Source organism: Mus caroli, unplaced genomic scaffold (assembly GCF_978045245.1).
Source record: "Mus caroli unplaced genomic scaffold, Mus_caroli_1 scaffold_7, whole genome shotgun sequence".
In the NCBI taxonomy this organism is placed as follows: Eukaryota; Metazoa; Chordata; class Mammalia; order Rodentia; family Muridae; genus Mus; species Mus caroli.
The window spans coordinates 64,348,670-64,369,292 of record NW_028227262.1 but is presented as its reverse complement, the minus strand read 5'-3'; the positions used below and the strand labels follow the sequence as shown (position 1 = coordinate 64,369,292).

The following is a 20,623-nucleotide window of genomic DNA, read 5'->3' as shown; positions in this document are numbered from 1 at the left end:
GACACTCTTACGTTTCAGCAGACACAGAACCTGAAAGTAAAACTGAAGTCCAATGAATTTATTTATTAAAAGACCCCATGAAAGACTAGTAGGCACATGAGGAAAGAAGGCAGAAGAAATCAGTACAGAATATGTTAGCAAAAAATGTAATTCTACAAAGAATTCAAAAGTAGACTATGTGCCTCAGAATATACTGTACCTTGCTTTGATCTGATGGGCAAGGCCATTTGGGTTTTTGTTTTTGTTTTTGTTTTTTTGTTTTTTACACCAACCTGAATTGTTAACCCATTTTGAGACACTGGGAAAATGGCTCAGCAATTAAGAAAAAGTACTCTTCTTGCAAAAGATTCAAGTTAGGTTCTCAGCACCCATATCAAACAGTTCACAACCACCTATAACTCTGCCTTCCCTGCCTCCCAAAAGCAGACAAACACAGAAACCCATAATTAAAGATCATTTTAGAAGAAGAGATTCTTGGACAATTAAGGACAATCCGCCCAATGCATCCCTGAAGCATTCAGTGCAGTATTGCTTAGCATCTCCTTCCAGCGTGTGTTTCGGCCATATATAAAGGTGGACCTCTTCACAGCAGGACAAAGGAGGGTTATGAAAGCTTAAGTTCAAACTACTTAAGCAACAAAATTCTAAAGCTGGCCTTCCCAAATAAGTTGCTTATTCTCAACATAGTTACCTTTTACTTTAAAAGGCAGCAAAACTATTGATCTACTTCACGCACAAAAAAAAAAAAAAATGATATTTTTAACTACAAATATCTCTAAACAGACATTTCACCCACAGGCTGAAGTTTCAATCCCTACTAGAAAGTCTTGAGTTCAGAGGCATGTAATTGCAATGTGGCAACTTGGCTATCTGAACTCTATTTCACAGAATTCCTTTCCAGATACATTCCTAAGGAGACCTTCCTGGGCTAGATTTAGAGAGCACAGTATAGTAACAACCATTCTGTAGTTCACAGAGGACACATTAGTCTGCCGAGTCTGTAGCATGAGGCAACAGCCAGACATACGGTTACTTTACCTTCCCCTAAATCCTGGGTCATAATAAGGGCACCAGCTTCTCCTGCAGTATTCTCATATCCTCAAGATCAGAGGCAGCAAGAATGGAAATGGTTTCAGTCCATCCTTGTGGGTTCAAACACACATATGCTGACTAGCTTCTCAGCAGCACTTCCTATATACTTTCTGTCCTTGTCAACTTCCATGCAAATTTCACACTCCAGCATGAAACCCGAGGATAACATCCTTGCTTAGGGATGGGCCTTAAGAAATTGAGGAGACTGAGTCTTCTCCTACAGTTTCTACTCCTTTGATTTAAGGCTTCAGAAAAGTTATAAACAAAGAAATATAAAGAAAAAAATTTAAAAATATTTACAGATGCTGAGCCAAATCTACTTCAAAAAACACTACCATAAAATAAGTCAATTTTAAGAATTACTAAGACTAAATGAGTCAGGAGAATTAATGAAAATCTGCAGGTGCCTGGAGTTGGGGACCTGGGGGGATCTCTAGGAAATATCAGAGGCTTAGGATGGAGAAGGATCCCAGGAATCATTGAAGGTGACCTTAGTCAAGATGCAGTCATCAACAAGTAGAGACATGGAATCTGAAGAAGCCACCTCCTGTAGGCAGGAAGGACCTGGTGGAGGGATAAGGCTACCAACCCACCCACAAAACTTTTGACCCAAAATTTGTCCTGTCTAAAAGAAATGCACAGACAATGATGGAGCAGGTACTAAAGGAACAACCAAACAATAATGGGTTCAACTTGAGACCCCTGACACTATTAATGATACTCTGCTATGCTTGCAGACAGGAGCCTAGCAAACTGTTCTCTGAGAGGCTCTACCCAGTAGCTAACTGAAACAGATGCAGATACCCACAGGCAAACATTGGTCAGAGGTCAGGGACTCTTATAGAAGAGTTGAAGGAAGGACTGGAGGTCCTGAAGGGAAAAGGAAATCCACAAGACCAACAGAGTCAACTAACCTGAACCCCTGAGAGTCAGAGACTGAGACACCAACCAAAGAGCATACACAGGTTAGACCGAGCCCCCCACCCCATCCACCCCCAGTACATATGTAGCAGAAGTGAAGCTGGGTTTCCATGTGGCTCCCCCATAACTAGAGTGGTGGCTGTCCCTAAAGCAGTAGCCTGACTGTGGAATCTGTTCCCCTAACAGGCCTGCCTTGTCTGGCCTCAGTGGGAGAGGATGTGCCTAATCCTGCAGAGACCTGATGTGCCAGGGTTGGAAAATTGTGGCAGGGGGCATTCTCTAGAGGAAAAGGGGAGAGGGAATTGGGGGAGGGATGCTGAGAGGGGACCAGAAGGGGGCAGCATTTCTGATGGAAAGAAAAGAAGGAAAGAAGGAAAGAAGGAAAAAAGGAAGGGAGGAAGGGAGGAAGGGAGGAAGGAAGGAAGGAAGGAAGGAAGGAAGGAAGGAAGGAAGGAAGGAGAGACTAAATTATTTCAAACTGTTCCAGTCCTGCAACAAAACAATGGGGCGCTCTATCCCTCAGCTGCCTGTGCACAGAGAGCTGGCTCTAAGACACTAACTGCACCAAGAATAAGGAAAGCACCCGACCCAGCTCCTTGACTTCATGAACAAAGGTAAAATGCACACAACCTTCCATGATGAAGTTGTAAATATGCTGGGTTTGTGTCCACGCAGGCACACTGTGCATGCATGTGTATACACATTTAACCTGTGTGCAAATACACATGACACAAACAATGGTCAAAGGACAACTTCATTTTGTTTGAAATCAGGCCTTTTATTGACCTGGATATTGGCACTTAAACCAGGCTAGCTGGCCCCTGGATTTCCAAGGATCTGGCTGTGTCTCTGCTTCCCATCTTCCCATCACTGGGATCATAGTGGCACAAAACAAGGCATCCCAACTTAAGTGGGTTCTAGAGATCCAAGCTCAGGTCCTCTAAGTGCTTTACCAATTGTGCCATCCCTCAGCCTTGAAATATTTCAGGAATATAGATATAGATAGCTAGCAATGGAGATCAAGATAGATATGGAGATATAGGTATATAGAGCTATAGATATACAGATGGATATATACATATGGAGATAAGACTAGATCTATACATAGAGAGAGAGATACACAGATATATGTGGAAAGAAATATACAGACAGACATATATGGAGATTTGGATAGATTTAGAAACATAGAAATATAGAGATGGAAATAAATAGAGAGAGAGATGAAGTCAAAGACACAGGTATACTATTTAGTAATTTGCTGTACTAATCAAAGGTACTGTGAAAAACATCAAAAGTAAATATTAAATTATAGGCCTATTAACTTCATAAATGGGCATTTCTCATCAGATATGGCCTGCCCAAGAGGAAGAAGCATTAAGTGCTATGAAATTTAGCCTGTGAACAGATTATGAACATCAGCCAATTAAATAGCCACTCGGATATTCTCCCATGCATAAAACAGGCTAGTGCGGTCACAGTGTTAAATAAGAATACAGAATAGTTACTGACAAGTTCTAAATTCTATTTTATTTCTCTTTTATAAACTTCACAACACAAAGAAATGCACAGTATCTTCCCTTTCTCTTTAATTGAAACTGTCTCACAGTATTTGAAGCTTTGATTGAGTAAACTACCCACATGGCACTCTTTAAAAATGATCCTTAGAAAGAAGTAGATTTGCTATGATTCAGTGGCTGACTGCATTCAAGATATATTCTTCTCTACATACAGAATATTCTATGGGATAGGAAGCTAAGTGGGATCCTAGTATCCATGAAGTCACTACTTCTATCCTGGGACAGGTCCAGGTCCTATCTAACCAAACCCACATAGTAGCTTATAATTTGTATGTCAAAAATATGCTTTTTAGTTGGGCATGGTGGCGCACGCCTTTAATCCCAGCTCTTGGGAGGCAGAGGCAGGCAGATTTCTGAGTTCGAGGCCACCCTGGTCTACAAAGTGAGTTCTAGGACAGCCAGGGCTACACAGAGAAACCCTGTCTCAAAAAAAAAACAAAATAAAAAAATAAAAAATGCTTTTTAGTAAAATAGAAGCTGTATAAAATTCAATAAAAGTTCCAAAATGTCATATCAAGAGCTAGCTTTTCCTCTTTCCATTCCCAACATATTCCTTGCCCCAATTTCAAAACACCAGAGAACAGAGGGGAAGACAGAAGAGGTAGAAAGGAAGCAATCTGAGGTACAAAAAGATACAGGAAACACAAAGGCACCAACATCTTCCCCGGGAGCTTGAGTGGATCCTTATGCTTAAGACTTAGAAAAGAGGTTTTTGTAAAAGTAAATTGTGACTAATAAAAAGCTTTTAGTTTTTACAATGAGAATCCACTGTATATCCAATGAGGCTTTCTTTGCTTTTCTTTTCTTTGCCTGAATTGCTGAAGCCTCACTCACCTCCTACTTCAAATACAGCCCACCCAATAACATCATCTTACAATGGTCCTCAAGTTGCAGATCTGACTGTGTGTGCGTACATGTATGTACACATATTGCACATGAGTACAATGCTCTCAGAGACAGAGGTATCAGGTCCCCCTAGAGATGAAGTTATAGGTAGCTGTGAATTGCCCAGTATGGGTGCTGGGACTTGAACTCAGGCTCCTCTGCCAAGAACAGTGTGCATTCTTAAACCACTGAGCCATCTCTCCAGCCCCTGGTTTGGAGTTTTTGATAAAGATATTCATCCTTACTCCTCTAAGTTTCTTGATCTTTATGTTTTCCTAGAAAACAAAAAACAAACAAAAATCATAACTCCCTCTAAAAAATTGTTTATCTTAACCTGTCATGAAGTCAGAGACTTCTCAGTAAAGGTAATCTACACCACTACGGTTTCTAGGTTGATTTTCAGGAAATGTTGAGCTGTGCCTATGTCACAAATACATAACTTTTTCTAAAAGGATATTCTGAGCCAAAACCTGAACCTATCATAGAAAGCTTGTATTCTTCTATAATAAGCTTTACAGATCTCAGCTCCACAACCTGCAAATTGAACCTCAGAGTCTCAGTGTCTACTGGTATAGACTCTCACTAATTGAGAACTAAAGGAAATAATAATCGCAAATTATTACTTACAAGTAGCTTTTCTTCTTGTTGCTTTCTAAAGACAAGGAAAATGAAAAGAAAAAGACTACAACAAAGGAGCTACCCACGAGTCAGATGTGCCTTGGGCTACACCAAGGCACTTGAGGATCACCTTTCCTTCCACAGGCTTGCATGGTGCTAAGACAAGCAGACTGCAGCCCTCCATTAGTCCTGAGCCATTTCTCTGTATGTCATCTGGTTGACGCAGCTGTGGGGCTGCCAATTCACCCTGGAGCCCTCCATTTTAATCAGTATCACATAAAGTTTAACACATGCTTTGAAATCCGCACCAGATCCAAAGTTTTGCCTGGGGGGTGGGGTTAGATGCGTGCTGCAGAAACACGTACCATCCCAGCTGCTACTCCACAAGCAATCATCTTTCACCTTTGGCTGAACCAAAAGAACTGTCAACACCAGCACACTGCCAAACAGAGGAGAGGTTATGGGGTCAAACAGGAGAGAAGGCTGGATGCTCTGGGGTTCAGACTGACCATCTGTGAACCCCACTGGCTGCATGGAAGAAGCATTCTCTTTAGTTTCAGATCCCCAAGAAAGCACAGGCATAAGAGCAGCAAGAGTGCACTAAATTTAGAAGGATTTCCAGTAGTGAATGCAGAAAAAGCAAGGCCCCCTGATGCAATAAGCCAGCCCAGTGGAAAAAGAAACTCAGATCAGAGAGCACACACATAGCACACTCACCACATAGCAACGGTGAGGAGGATTTTACCAAGACTAGTAGAGCAAACGCCATATAATTAAGAACAAGATGAAGTACTCTTAAAGTTATTCCTTATGTACAGAAGACAAAAGCAATTTGCTACTGATAATTTTAAGAAAGGAAAAAGAAAAGTTAATAAGAGAAGCACAGAATCTCACCAGCCCCTTATATAAACCTCAAAGTATATGTACATATGTGTGTGTGCTTACACACGTGCATAGACAGAAAATAAAACATGCACTTCTCTAAAATGTATACTCTGCACTCTGAAACATGTGGCCATCCTACCTCTTCCACAACTAAAATCACTCTCATGACCAATCAATCAAACGGGCTTTGCCTCATGTGCTGCTGGATCTATCTGTGAAGGCTGCCCTGGACTCCTACATTAAAGAGCACTCTAAGACTCACACGTCAGAGTAGACACTAATCATACATAGCAGGACCATAAGCCATGGCAGTTCACTACTCTCCATCATTTAGACTCAAGTTATCTAAAAGCGATTTGGTGTGCCCAATCTTTAGGAAACAACAATCCACTAGTACATACAACTTTTCTTTTTCATGTTAAGTAGGGGGAAAAAAATAAACTTTACTTACACTGATGAAATACACTGATACTAGTATTTTCCATGTCTCTCATGTGTGACATAGACTTCACAGGACACACACACTAGAGAAAGACTGCTAATACATAACTTCAGACAGCAAAACATTTGCTGAATTCTTTCTACTTATTATGAAGTGAGGGAAAAATCACCAATCATGTTGAAAAATAAGGGAAGAGTGAAGAGGGATGAACTGACAGAATGAAGACATAGCTGAGACATAGCTAGAAGCAACAATGCCGACTGGGGAATGAATCACCTCACTGAAGACTGGACTAACACGCCACGAAGAATGGAGGACACACACAGTAAGGAAGAAATATGTTCAAAGCCATCAGTCCTATTTAGAGGCCCTAACTTTCACTATAACCATGGTTAAGAGGAAAGAAAAAGGGACAATTTCTTCCTTAAAAAGTAAATTATTCAAAGTAAAATGCCCTTTTAAGGTCATAATGAAAAATATTAGAATTTAAGTAGACTAAAGTTTTAAGTGCTATGATCACAATACCATGATCAAAACATTTTATAAAAGAGGCTATGAGGGCAGAGGGAAGGCATGGTTAAGAGGCATCTGGAGCAATCGTTGTAAATTCATATCTTGATCCATAAGTAGGAGGTAGATAGCATGTTGGGAATAGAACAAATATTTTGAAAACTCAAAGCCTATGCCCAGTGACACACCTCCTCCAATGAGCCCATACCTCCTAATCCTTCCCAAACAGTTCTACAAACTGGAGACCAAGCATTCACACAAAAGAACCTAAGGAGACCATTCTTATTCAAACCACCAGAGTTCTCTTCTATGACCTTTACCAGTTTCAACTCAAAATTAAATCATCTTTTGTTTTTCCTTTGTCATCCATTTCCTCTGTACTACTGTGCAACAGGAATAAGGAGAGAAAAGAACAAAGAGACAAAACTACAGGATAGCCAGGTTTGTTGACCTGCATGTGTAACCTTAGAACACAGTTGGCTGAATCAGGACAATCACAAGTTCAAAGCCAGTCTAAACTACACAGTGAGAAAAAAATTATTGAGCCGGAGGAACATAGCTAATCCTAAGTTTATGAATATAATTTTACCCAAGTTTGCCACTGTCAACCAAAAAATGAAAATAAAATAAAAAGAAATGCAGTGTGCTCAAATTATTCTCAGATATCTATCTACCTGATATCTGCACTAAGCAACTTGGAAGTTTACAAACATCTTGAACCTATTTGTCAATGTGTTTGTGACACACTGATGCTGTGAATAAAACTGAACTGAGAGACAGTCATAACTTTATTCAACCTTTTCTACAATGTTATTTTCACAAATCATTAAGAAACTAAAAAAAGGAACAACATCTTAGAATATGTCACTGATTCTGATCTTGATAGTAGATCGTGGTCATCTAGATGGTTCCCACAATGTAACTGAATATATTTCAGAGAGCATAGAAACTCCCAAATGTCACATGAAAAATGCAAATGTCCATGATAGGTTTTCTAAAGGGAGAGTTCATGACTTTATAGCTTCCTGAAAGGTTTATATCCCTGAAATTCCATGGACACTGCTAGATATTGCTTCCTTCTGCCATATTAAAGGAGCAGATTACTTAAGGATTTACTAAGAAAGTAAGTGGGCAACAGACAAACAATCAGGTCATCATGTTCTTCCTGGGGCATCTGGGAGATCTGCATTTTTAACAACTGCAAAGAGCTGAACTCACTGTTTGGAGAAGAAAGCTATACTATTTCCTGACATTAGCTTGGTGAGCTATTTACAGAAGAAAGGTCCAAATTAGTAACAGGTTTTACTCTAAGTAAAAGAAGTAGTAATGAAAGAAAGAAAGAAAGAAAGAAAGAAAGAAAGAAAGAAAGAAAGGAAGGAAGGAAGGAAGGAAGGAAGGAAGGAAGGAAGGAAGGAAGGAAGGAAGGAATAGAGAGAGAGAGAGAAAGAAAGAAAGAAAGAAAGAAAGAAAGAAAGAAAGAAAGAAAGAAAGAAAGAAACAAAGAAACAAAGAAACAAAGAAACAAAGAAACAAAGAAACAAAGAAAAAGAAACCCTTCATCCTCAGATTATGCCACACCAGATAAAATTCTCATCCTGAACCAGAGACAGTGAAACTTATAGAGGAGAAAGTGAGGAAAAGCCTCGAAGATATGGGCACAGGGGACAAATTTCTGAATAGAACAGCAATGGTTTGTGCTGTAAGATCGAGAATCGACAAATGGAACCTCATAAAATTGCAAAACTGTAAATTGTAAGGCAAAAGACACTGTTAATAAGACAAAAAGGCCACCAACAGATTGGGAAAAGATCGTTACCTATACTAATTCAGATAGGGGACTAATATCCAAAATATATAAAGAACTCAAGAAGGTGGACTCCAGAAAATCAAATAACCCCATTAAAAAATGGGGCTCAGAGCTAAACAAAGACTTCTCACCTGAGGAATACCAAATGGCTGAGAAGCACCTGAAAAATGTTCAGCATCCTCAATCATCAGGGAAATGCAAATCAAAGCAACCCTGAGATTCCACTTCACTCCAGTCAGAATGGCTAAGATCAAAAATTCAGGTGACAGCAGATGCTGGTGAGGATGTGGGGAAAGAGGAACACTCCTCCATTGTTGGTGGGATTGCAAGCTTGTACAACCACTCTGGAAATCAGTCTGGTGGTTCCTCAGAAAATTGGACATAGCACTACTGGAGGATCCCACAATACCTCTCCTGGGCATATATCCAGAAGATGTCCCAACCGGTAAGAAGGACACATGTTCCACTATGTTCATAGCAGCCTTATTTATAATAGCCAGAAGCTGGAAAGAACCCAGATGCCCCTCAACAGAGGAATGGATACAGAAAATGTGGTGCATTTACACAATGGAGTACTACTCAGCTATTAAAAAGGATGAATTTATAAAATTCCTAGGCAAATGGATGGACCTGGAGGGCATCATCCTGAGTGAAGTAACCCAATCACAAAAGAACTCACATGATATGTACTCACTGATAAGTGGATATTAGTCCAGAAATTTAGAATACCCAAGATATAAGATACAATTTGTAAAACACATGAAACTCAAGAAGAACAAAGACCAAAGTGTGGACACTTTGCCTCTTCTTAGAATTGGGAACAAAACACCCATGGAAGGAGTTACAGAGACAAAGTTTGGAGCTGAGACGAAAGGATGGACCATCTAGAGACTGTCATACCCGGGGATCCATCCCATAATCAGCCTCCAAACGCTGACACCATTGCATACACTAGCAAGATTTTGCTGAAAGGACCCAGATAGAGCTGTCTCTTGTGAGACGATGCCGGGGCCTAGCAAACACAGAAGTGGATGCTCACAGTCAGGTATTGGATGTATTACAGGGCCCCCAATGGAGGAGCTAGAGAAAGTACCCAAGGAGCTAAAGGGATCTGCAACCCTATAGGTGGAACAACAATATGAACTAACCAGTACCCCCTGGAGCTCTTGTCTCTAGCTGCATATGTATCAGAAGATGGCCTAGTCGGCCATCATTGGGGAGAGAGGTACTTGGTCTTGCAAACTTTATATGCCTCAGTACAAAGGAACCCCAGGGCCAAGAAGTGAGAGTGGGTGAGTAGGGGAGTGGGGGGAGGGTATGGGGGACTTTTTGTATAGCATTGGAAATGTAAATGAAGAAAATACCTAATAAAAAAAAATAAAGAAAGAAAGAAAATTCTCATCCTGAAGGGCAGTACAGCTCTCAAAAATAGGCTAAGATCATCATGGTTCAAACCAGCCCTTAACTGGCAACCTTTAAAGCCTTTACATAAAATCTAAGCTATAGTCAGGAGTGATGGCATACACCTTTACTTCCAGCACTGGTAAGGCAGAGGCAGGGGGATCTCTATAAAATCCTATCTCAAAACAAAACAAAAACAAAAACAAAAAAAAGCTAAACATGTAGCTCTTTAAAAAGTTTATTCCTTTTCATTTTATGTGTATAAGTGTTTTGCCTACATAGATGTATGTACACCACATTCATACCATGTGCTCACAGATGTCAGGAGATGGGGTCAGATTCCCTGAAACTAAAGTTACAGATAGTCATGAACCATGTGAGTTCTGGAAGCTGATCCCAGGTCAGTCCTCTGCATGAGCAGCAGGTATCATTAACTGCCAAACCATCTCCCCAGCCCTTAAAAATATATCTTTCTGTTACATACAAAAACCAAAGAGACAAAGGAAGAAAGTTGCTTCAACCAACAAGACTAGAAAAACTTTGAGAGTAAAAAATATCCCATCTTTACTCCCAAACAAATATTCCTTAATGAACTTGTTTAAGTTCATTTCTGTTTAGAAAACCCACCTTTAAAATTAGAAGCAATCCACTTATTAAAAAACTGTCATACTGCTAAGTTTCAGAAACTCCATATATCCAGAAATGAGCTCAAGCTGGACTACAGAGGGACTTCTATTAAACAAAAGCCAGCACTAATCAGGAACTTGTGAAATCAGTTCCCAGCTGCCAAAAGAAGTCATTTCTCTTACCTCTGGCTGAAGGGACCTATGGCACCTATCAACATATCAAAGCCCATGGCAGCCTCCATGATCCTGCAGTATCTTAAGTACCTGTTATACATTTCAGAGCTCACTCTAGCATCCTGGTCCTTCCCTTTCCCAAGCTACTCATCCTTGAAATCCACATAATTGTCTAACCCTATCTACATAGACAGACAGATGATAGAGAAGATGAAAGGCAGATGACAGGCAGATGATAGAGAGATGAAAAACAGATGACTGATAGATGAGAGAGAGAGCTATGATAGGTGCTGCACAGAGACAGAGACAGATACATAGATCTATAGATCTATTCTCTCACCATGCTCTGTTCTCTATCTCTTGCTATCTCACCATCTACACTACACACCCCACTACGCTCTCCCTTGTTCTCGTATATCTTGCGCAGATAGCTCTGGCCATGTCCAGTCTGATTATTTTTCTCTCTGATCTGGACTCTACCAGATGGCTCTAGATATCTTTTCTCTCCTATTCACAATAAAATCCTTCCCCTAATAATGGAGCCCTCATGTTGGCAGTGTCTTTACTGTGCCCCCTTCTTCATGTACATCTAGTGCTGAAACCAAGAGGGTTAACACTTATGAATTATACTTTTTCTCTCTTTCTTTTTCTTCTCTGCAAAGGAAGCACAATGAATTCTTAAACATAAATCAAAGATTTCATTTATTCAATCAGGATTGGGCATAAGTTATATATTCAAAACCCATTACTTATAGAGTTTTGATATGGGAAAGTTAGAAGGTTATGGAAAAGGTGGTGGTAATAGTTATACAAAATGTGACTGTATTTAATGTGTCATTGAGAACTGTGGACCTAGTCGGGTGTGGTGGCGCACACTTTTTATCCCAGCACTCAGGAGGCAGAAGCAGGCATATTTCTGAGTTTGGGGCCAGCCTGGTCTACAGAGTGAGTTCCAGGACAGCCAGGGCTATACAGAGAAACCCTGTCTCAAAAAACCAAAAAAAACAAAAACAAAAACAAAAACAAAAACAAAAAGAGCTGTGGACCTATGAGGCTGGAGAGATGGCTCTGCAGTTAAGAGTGACTAGTTCACTTAGACTGATCTGAGCTCAGTTCCTAGCATATGTCTAGACTCTGCAGGCACCTACATTCATGTGTATGTACATAAACACATACACATATTTTAATAATAATAAAATTAATTCAGAAACTATAGACTTTAAAAAGACCAAAAAACTAGGGTTCTTTTTTTTTTAATCTCAGGTACATAAAAGCAGAGAAACAATATCAAACTATAGCTAATGAAAAACACCTGAGAGTCAAGCTACATTACACTTCAGATATAAAAATTGAAATATATTTATGGATTAACAACAAATTAATCACTTAAGTAGAAAATAATAAAACTTTTATAATATCAATGAAAATAATTAAATGTATGAACTTATAATTGTATTTATATTATGAATATAAAATTTATAAAATCCATGAAAATTGTTTCCTTAAATGATCTTCAGTTTCTCCCTATCCCATCCCCATATATGTGTGTGTGTGTGTGTGTGTGTGTGTGTGTGTGTGTGTGTGTGTGTGTGTGTGTGTGAAAACAAGTGTTCCTTCAACTCCTTAGTACAAGGCACTGCACTATATTCTAAAAGGACCGAGAGGAACACACATGCACACACATCTTCCAGAGACTGCCAGTAATGAGTAGCACCTTCAGCTATACTTCTGCAGGTTCCCCCCCACCAATACCTGCCTCAGACTCCCTTTGTCAGCTAGTATTCTACAAGCAACCTCTGTGATTTAAAAATCTACTTTTTTCCTTGGAGTGAGCCACACCAAAGAATATAGACTAACAATCATCACTATAAAACTTTTCAAAAAATAAAGACTCTCTAATTTACTTCCCTTCCAGACATGTTGAGTTCTCCCTACTATGGAGAACAGTAGTCTACAAAGAGAGGCCACTCTGATTTCTACAAGTACTGTTTTCTCTAGTTTCAAACAGATCCATTAGCCTTGCTTTTTAGCTTTTTGTGTTACACATGTGTGTATCTGTGTCTGTGGATGCATATGCACACTCATTTGTGCATGTAGAGACCAGAAGTTGACATCAGATGTCTTCTTCAGGCCTAATTTTTGAGACAAGGTATCCACTGAACCTGGAGCTCACTAATTAACTAAATTATCTTGGTGGTAAGCTCCAGAATCCTGTGGCCTCTACCTCCGTGGTAACGACCAGCCTTTACATGGGAGCTAGGGATCCAAAGTCAAGTCTTCACATCTGTTTGCAGGTACTTTACTACTAGAGATGAATCTCCAGCCCAACACTGTTTATTGTAATGGCTAATCACACTCACATCTCAGTGGCTTGACCGACGAATGAATTCCCTCTCTCTGACACACATGATTAGATAAGTACCAAAATCATGTACTTTGTGAGATAAACAATCTTGGCCAGGTTAATTTCAGTTGGAAGGCTTATAACTGAGAGGAAGATTTATTTATTTCTACCTTACCATTCCCAAATTATATGCCAAAATCATAAGTACCAAAAGCCAGATGAATTGAAAGTAAGTCTAAGAAAGCCTGACCAATTTCTTTGGCTCCAAAGGGTTTACTCTGTATGTTCTGCTTAGAATCCAGCACAAAGAATATCTCAATACAGCCATGATGGTCACTGCACGGCCTATATGAACTCAGAGGGGAGTACTGTGCCAGAACTAAATTAAGATGTTCTATACAATAAATCAAAGGCTTATTTTGTTATAGTCAAACTTGGCCAAAGAAGTCAAAGGTTGAAAGAATCATGGTGACCATTAATCCTCTCCTGAGGTCAACTCTGGAAAAACAGTTACTGAAGGGCCAGCCCTCTCTGAGGATCTATAGGCAGCTAATGGTGCCAGGGGAAGGAAAGATATTCTCTTCTGGGGTCCAACCACTGGTGAGGTGTTCATGAGCCTGTAAAGAAGTCTAGTGGATAGAAGGTCGACCAGCTGGGGAGAGGAAGGAGATTAATGAGAATGGGAGGTGACAAGAGGGAGTGCAGGGAACTGAACACAATCCACATATTTTATGCATATATGGAAATGTCATAATGAAACTCATTGCTATGTATAATTAATGTATCCCAATAGAAGCAATTTTCAAAAGTTATTTTTTTAAAAAATCCCAGGACTGGAGAGATGGCTCAGAGGTTAGGAGCACTGACTGCTCTTCCAGAGGTCCTGAGTGCAACTCACAGCAAGCACAGGGTGGCTCACAACCATCTGTAATGGGACCCAATGCCTTCTTCTGGTGTATCCGAAGACAGCTACAGTGTAAATATATGCATAAAGTAAATAAATCTTTTAAAAATTTCTTTAATTCTATTTTAAAAAAATCCCTAAGTACCTTCTTTTTTATAGGCCACCAGGTCCTTTTCATTTTACATTTTTATTGGAAAAAATTCCATATAATATAATCTGATGGCCTCTCCTCCAGCTCCTCACAGATCCTCCCAAACTCCTCACCGCCCAACTCCAGGCCCTTTCTCTTTCTATTTTTAAACACACACACACACACCAACCTGCCACAAAAACACAAAAATGGAAAACAAACTGGAAAAAAAAAAACAAGCAAATGAGCAAATATATGCCCAAAGAAATATGAGATAAATTCTCCAAAATTATCACTGAGTTCATTTTTGCCCAAGTAGAAATGGGGTCTACCCTAAAGTATGATTAATATACCTAATGAGACTCCATTGGAGAAAAGTAAGGTTTCCTTCACAAGTAAGTAGCAATTGAAAAAGTACACAACAGAATTGATACACATATGAATGCACAAGGATTATAGCAGCATGCACAGGTCTGCGAGATGCTGTTTCCTTTGAGTTATCCAACACATCTTGCTCTTACAATCTTTCTGTTTCCTCTTCTGCATAGATCTGTGAGAGGAGAGGTTTAAGGAAATATCTCATTTAGGACTATGGGTTCCAAAATCTCTCACTCAGCATATAGTCCAGTTGTGGGTCTCTGTGTTAGTTCCTTTCTAATTCAAGATGCTTCTCTAACATAGCTAAACAAAGTAGAATATCATTAGATGTTATTTTTTTGCTGTATTTCTTTAGCAGAGTAATAGTATTTGGTTTTCCTCCTAGGTCCATGACCCATCTAGTCTCAGGTTCTTAGCAGTATCAAGTCTTTGTTCCATCTCAGGGAGTGGATCTTACATCAAATCGGAGGGTGGTTGTTTACACCCACATTTGTATCACTACTGCACCAGGGTATCTTGCAGAAAGGCCATTGTTGTAGGTAGTAGGGTTTACAGCAAGTTGGTTAATTACCTTTTTCCTCTAGTAGCATGCAACATGCCTTTTAGTATATGAACACTCGTCAGTATAGGTAAGGCCTCTAAGCACAAGCTTGTCTTCTCCATGCTCAATGAGATACCTAAGTGCTGTCTTCAGTAATAGGGCCTTACCACCAGTTTGTGGGAAACAACCAACAGTCTGGGCAAGAACCTAAGGTGGTTAGGGTTTCCATGGAGCCCCTTTAGCCAATGACTCAACTAGATGTAACCCAATCCTGGAAGTGGAGATTTCAGTTGGAGGCATAAAATGTTCAGTTCAGGCATTGTCTCCCCAGTATTTGGTGACTCTATGGAGATTCCTTTCATGTGTGCACATTTTTTTTCTTTTTTTAATAATACAACAAAATAAAACAAAAAACACATTGCAATTGAACAAAACAAATAGAAAGAAAAGAGCCCAAGAGAAGTCATCAGAAGCAGAGAAGCGCTCATTCACATACTCAGGAATCCATAAAAACACTCAATAGAAGCAGAGCATAGCTGCTTTTCTTAACATCAGTTATACAACCATATAATTTGACAAAAACGAGACAGAATTGTAAAAGTAAATCCTTCTCTCAGTGAAAGGGCCTCACAACTGAAATCAACCTAGCAAAAAATGTTTACTCACAAACTTCATTCAGGCCTACAAAGCCTAAGGCAAGCTAATCAAAATCAAAATAATAAGAAATACAGAAATGCCCCCCCCCCACACACACACAAATAGATTCCATAACAAGAGTTCCAGAAATAGGTTTCAAAATAAAACTAGTAGAAAATTAGCAGAGAAGTACTGTGGGCATTTTAAAATCATTTCACGTTACACGTGACTACAAAGTACAGATACATTACTTTAGCCCAGAAAATAGGCAACGAGAGCATCAGGAGAAATGGGCAGGATACAAGGCAAAGGACTGACTAGCACATGTGGGGGAGGGGAATAAGCTAGACAAAGGTCAGAATACAGAGAATGACAGTTGGGAGGGGCGGAAATGAGAACACAGGATAATAACACATATAAAAAGATACCTTTAAGAAACCAATTATTTGTATTTTAACAAAAACAAACAAACAAACAAAAACAAAAAACATACAGAGCTGATCATGGTGGCATACACCTTTCATCCAAGCACTTGGAAGGCTTGCATCTCTGAGTTTGAGACCAGACTGGTCTATATACCATGTGTCAGGACTGTATTAGTGAGGGCTTTGTCTCAAAACACGAAGCAAACAACAATCCTACGCATACATGCACGCATGCATGGGCAGGATAGCAATTCACGCACTAAGGCCATTTCCAATATGAAAACCTTTAATAGTTAAAGTACTATAGCTAACAGTTTATAAAGACTGAGTGCCATGGTTAACATATCTATTCCAACTTTATCTGAATTCTGTTACATGGTCTGACCTTCACAAGTTGCTTGCATTTGAGCAAGTCTCTTCCCTTCCCTGGGCATACATTTCTTCAGATACTTATGGAATAAGACCAGCTAATTCCAAATTAAATGAAGTGACAATATTCATAACATAACTCTCTTTTAACTAAGGCAAGTAAATGTGTGTAGCAGAGACTGGAGAAAGCAACCTTTACAAAGTCAGCTTCCAGGTTCAGCACTAAGAGCTGGCAACACAGGCCTGCAGCCACAGCACACGAGAGCTGAGACAGAGAGTGTAGCCTACACTTCTCACGTTTTAAAGTATAACACTAATTAAATTTAAAAGGGGATTTTTAAAACTGTCTTATATAAAATAATTGGCAGATCTCTTCTGCAGTATCAAATAGATGACTGAACTACGTCTATCAGTACTCGCCAGGCCCTAAAGTAAGGTTTCCAGATGTGATCTGCCGTCTCTTGTTCCTCACACTATAATACAAATCTACTTGAAAACACTTGTTGACAAAACCGTAAAACATTTTCCATAAATAATTCAGAGCTAAGCTGTAGGCTACATCGTCAAATATGCTAGAGCATCTTTATAGCATCAATGTGACTTAAATTTCAGGAGAAGTGTTACTGAAAATCATTACTGTTCTTCATTGGCAATGACAAAAGGCAAGCCTCATGGCACTACAGACTTAGAGATGAAAATATTTAAAGAAAGTAAATATTCATAACACATTTGATGAACTTAGGGGCTGTAAGTATATCCCTTTCTGCAATCATAACCAACAGTCCACAACAGACCTTTCTGTCACTACCTTCCATCGATATCAGAAATATTTATGCATGACAAGCCACCTCCCTAACACTAACCGACCAAAGGTACATGCAACACAATTCATGTTGTTTACTAAAAGGAAAGTATTAAAAGACTTAGGACTTTAAATACTATACAAAGTCAAGCTGAATTCTCTCCAATCTCTGATATAAACCATCATCATCAGTCACTGTTCACTCAACAGTCAGAGAGAACACCACAACTCAGCACTCAGTTAATAACATTTTCATTTATGACGGACCTTCCTAAAATGAGTTAAGAAGTAAGTAACACACTTGCCAAGGAGAAATCTGCATATAACCAAATATTAGCAGAGCCAATAAGCCAACCTATCACAAACCAAGGACCTACTTGCTTCATGGCAGTCTCTCCAATTTTGTCTGAATGCTTGCGGATGCTCTCCAGAAAGTCTTTGAGATCAGACATAGAAACGTCTTTTATCTCCTCCCGAAGCTTGGGGATGTTGTCCACCATCACCTTACAGAATCGATAGTGGCTCACTTGAGGCAGGTAGGTGTGCTCCAGATGTTCCAGGGTCCTCAGTGCAGGGTAATGCCTACAAAAGAGATCAGCCACGTCAGTCTCTCTTAGAGGAACAAATACATTACTCAAGGAAAAAAATCTAACCTCAATTAGCTTTTGTTGTACATTAAGACAAATCCAGTGTAGTGTTTTAATACAGTTTTCTTAAATATTAAAAATTAATATATGCTTTAAAGACTAATAAAATAAAAATAAAAACATCCAAAAAACAAGTAATCATGGACACCAATGAAATTTTTCACATATAATTTTTAAAATAATCTCAATGTCTAGGAGAAACAATAAGAACTAGCTAGTACCCCCAGAGCTCCCAGGGACTACACCACCAACCAAAGAGTACACATGGTGGGACTCATGGCTCCAGCTGCATATGTAGCAGAGGATGGCCTAGTCAGTCATCAATGGGAGAAAAGGCCCTTGGTCCTGTGAAGGCTCTATGCCTCAGTGTAGAGGAATGCCAGGGCCAGGAAGAGGGAGTGGGTGGGTTGGTGAGCAAAGGGAAGGGATAGGGAGTTTTCACAGTAGAAACCAGGAGAGATAACATTTGAAATGTAATTAAAGAAAATATCGGATAAAGTCAAAAAATAAAATAAAATAAAAATAAAAATTCTTTTAAAATATCTCAATGTCAAAAGACCATTCTACAAACTGAAATACTCCATAAAGACTTCCTTTTTATTATTGGATATTTTCTTTATTTACATTTCAAATGTTTTCCCCTTTCCAGGTCTCCCCTTTGGAAACCTCCTATCCCATCACTCCCCCTCCCCCTGCTTCTATAAGGGTACTCACCCACCAACCCAAACACTCCTGTCTTCCCTCCCTGGCATTCCCCTACACTGGGGCAACAAACACCCTCAGGCCCGAGGGCCGCTCCTCCCACTCATGTCCAACAAGGAAATCCTCTGCCATGTATGCAGAACTATCAGTCCCTCCATGTGTACCCTTGATTGGTGGTCCAGTACCCAGGAGCTCCCGGGGATCTGGTTTGTTGACACTGCTTCCGCCATGGGGCTGCAAACACCCTCAGTTCCTTCAGTCTCTCTCCAAATCCTCCACCATGGACCCCCATGCTCAGTCCAATAGTAGGCTGCAAGCATCCACCTCTATATTTGTCTGGCTCTGGCAGAGCCTCTTAGGAGACAGCCATTGTCAGGCTCCTGTCAGCAAGCACTTTCCAGCATCCACAATAACTTTTGGTGACTGTATATGGGATGGATCCCCAGGTGGGGCAGTCTCTGGATAGCCTTTCTTTCAGTCTCTGCTCCACACTGTCTTCATATTTCCTTCTTTGAGTATTTTGTTCCCCCTTCTAAGAAGCACTGAAGCATCTACACTTTGGTCTTTCCTCTACTTGGGCTTCATATGGTCTGTAAATTGAATCCTGGGTATTCCAAACTTTTGGGCTAATATCCACTTATCAGTGAGTGCATACTGTGTGTGTTATTTTTGACTGAGTTACCTCACTCAGGATGATATTTTCAATTTCCATCTATTTGCCTAAAAATTTCATGAAGTTGTTTTTTCATAGCTGAGTAGTACTCCTTTATGTACCACATTTTCTGTATCCATTCCTCTGTTGAGGGACATTTGGATTGTCTCCAACTTCTGGCTATTATAAATATGACAGCTATGAACATAGTAGAGCATGTGTTCTTATTACATGCTGGAGCATCTTCTAGGTATATGTCCAGGAGTGATATAGCTGGGTCCTCAGGTAGTACTATGTCCAGTTTTCTGAGGAACACCCAGACTTATTTCCAGAGGGGTTGTACCAGCTTGCAACCCACCAAAATGGAGTTTTCCTCTTTCTCCACATCCTCACCAGAATCTGATGTCACCTGAATTTTGATCTTAGTCATTCTGACTGGTGTGAGGTAGAATCTCAGGATTATTTTGATTTGCATTTCCCTGACGACTAAGGATGTTGAACATTTCATTAGGTGTTTCTTGGCCATTGGAGTTTCCTCAGTTGAGAATTCTCTGTTTAGCTCTGTTTTCCATTTAATAGGGTTATTTGGTTCTCTGGAGTCTAACTTCTTGAGTTCTTTCTATATATTGGATATTAGCCCTTTATCAGATGTACGATTGGTAAAAATCTTTCCCCAATCTGTTACCATTTTGTCCTATTGACAGTGTCCTTTGCTTTACAGAACCTTTACAGTTTTATAAGTTCCCATTTGTCAATTCTTGATCTTAAAGCATAAGCCATTGGTGGCCTCTTCGGGAACATTTCCCCTGTGCCCATGTGCTCGAGGCTTTTCCCCAATTCCTTTTATATTAGATCAGTGTGTTTGGTTTTACTGTGGAGGTCCTTGATCCACTTGGACTTGAGCTTTGTACAGGGAGATAAGAATGGATCAATTTGCATCTTCTACATGTTGACCACCAGTTGAACCAGCACCATTTGTTGAAAATGCTATCTTTTTCCACTGGATGGTTTTAGTTCCTTTGTCAAAGATCAAGTGACCATACTTGTGTGGGTTCATTTCTGGGTCTTCAATTTTATTCCATTGATCTACCTGCCTGTCACTGTACCAATACCATGCAGTTTTTATCACTATTGCTCTGTCTTACAGCTGGAGGT

General features: G+C 39.8%; 1 protein-coding gene across 1 annotated transcript in view; it reads right to left on the bottom strand.

Moving 5' to 3' along the window:
• The window catches only part of Exoc6b (exocyst complex component 6B), a 456,105-nt gene that overhangs the window by 338,654 nt on the left and 96,828 nt on the right, over positions 1-20,623 (bottom strand). The window contains exon 6 of the mRNA XM_021164559.2: positions 17,845-18,049. Coding sequence (XP_021020218.2) covers positions 17,845-18,049 — 205 coding nt within the window. The remainder of the gene's footprint in view (positions 1-17,844; positions 18,050-20,623) is intronic.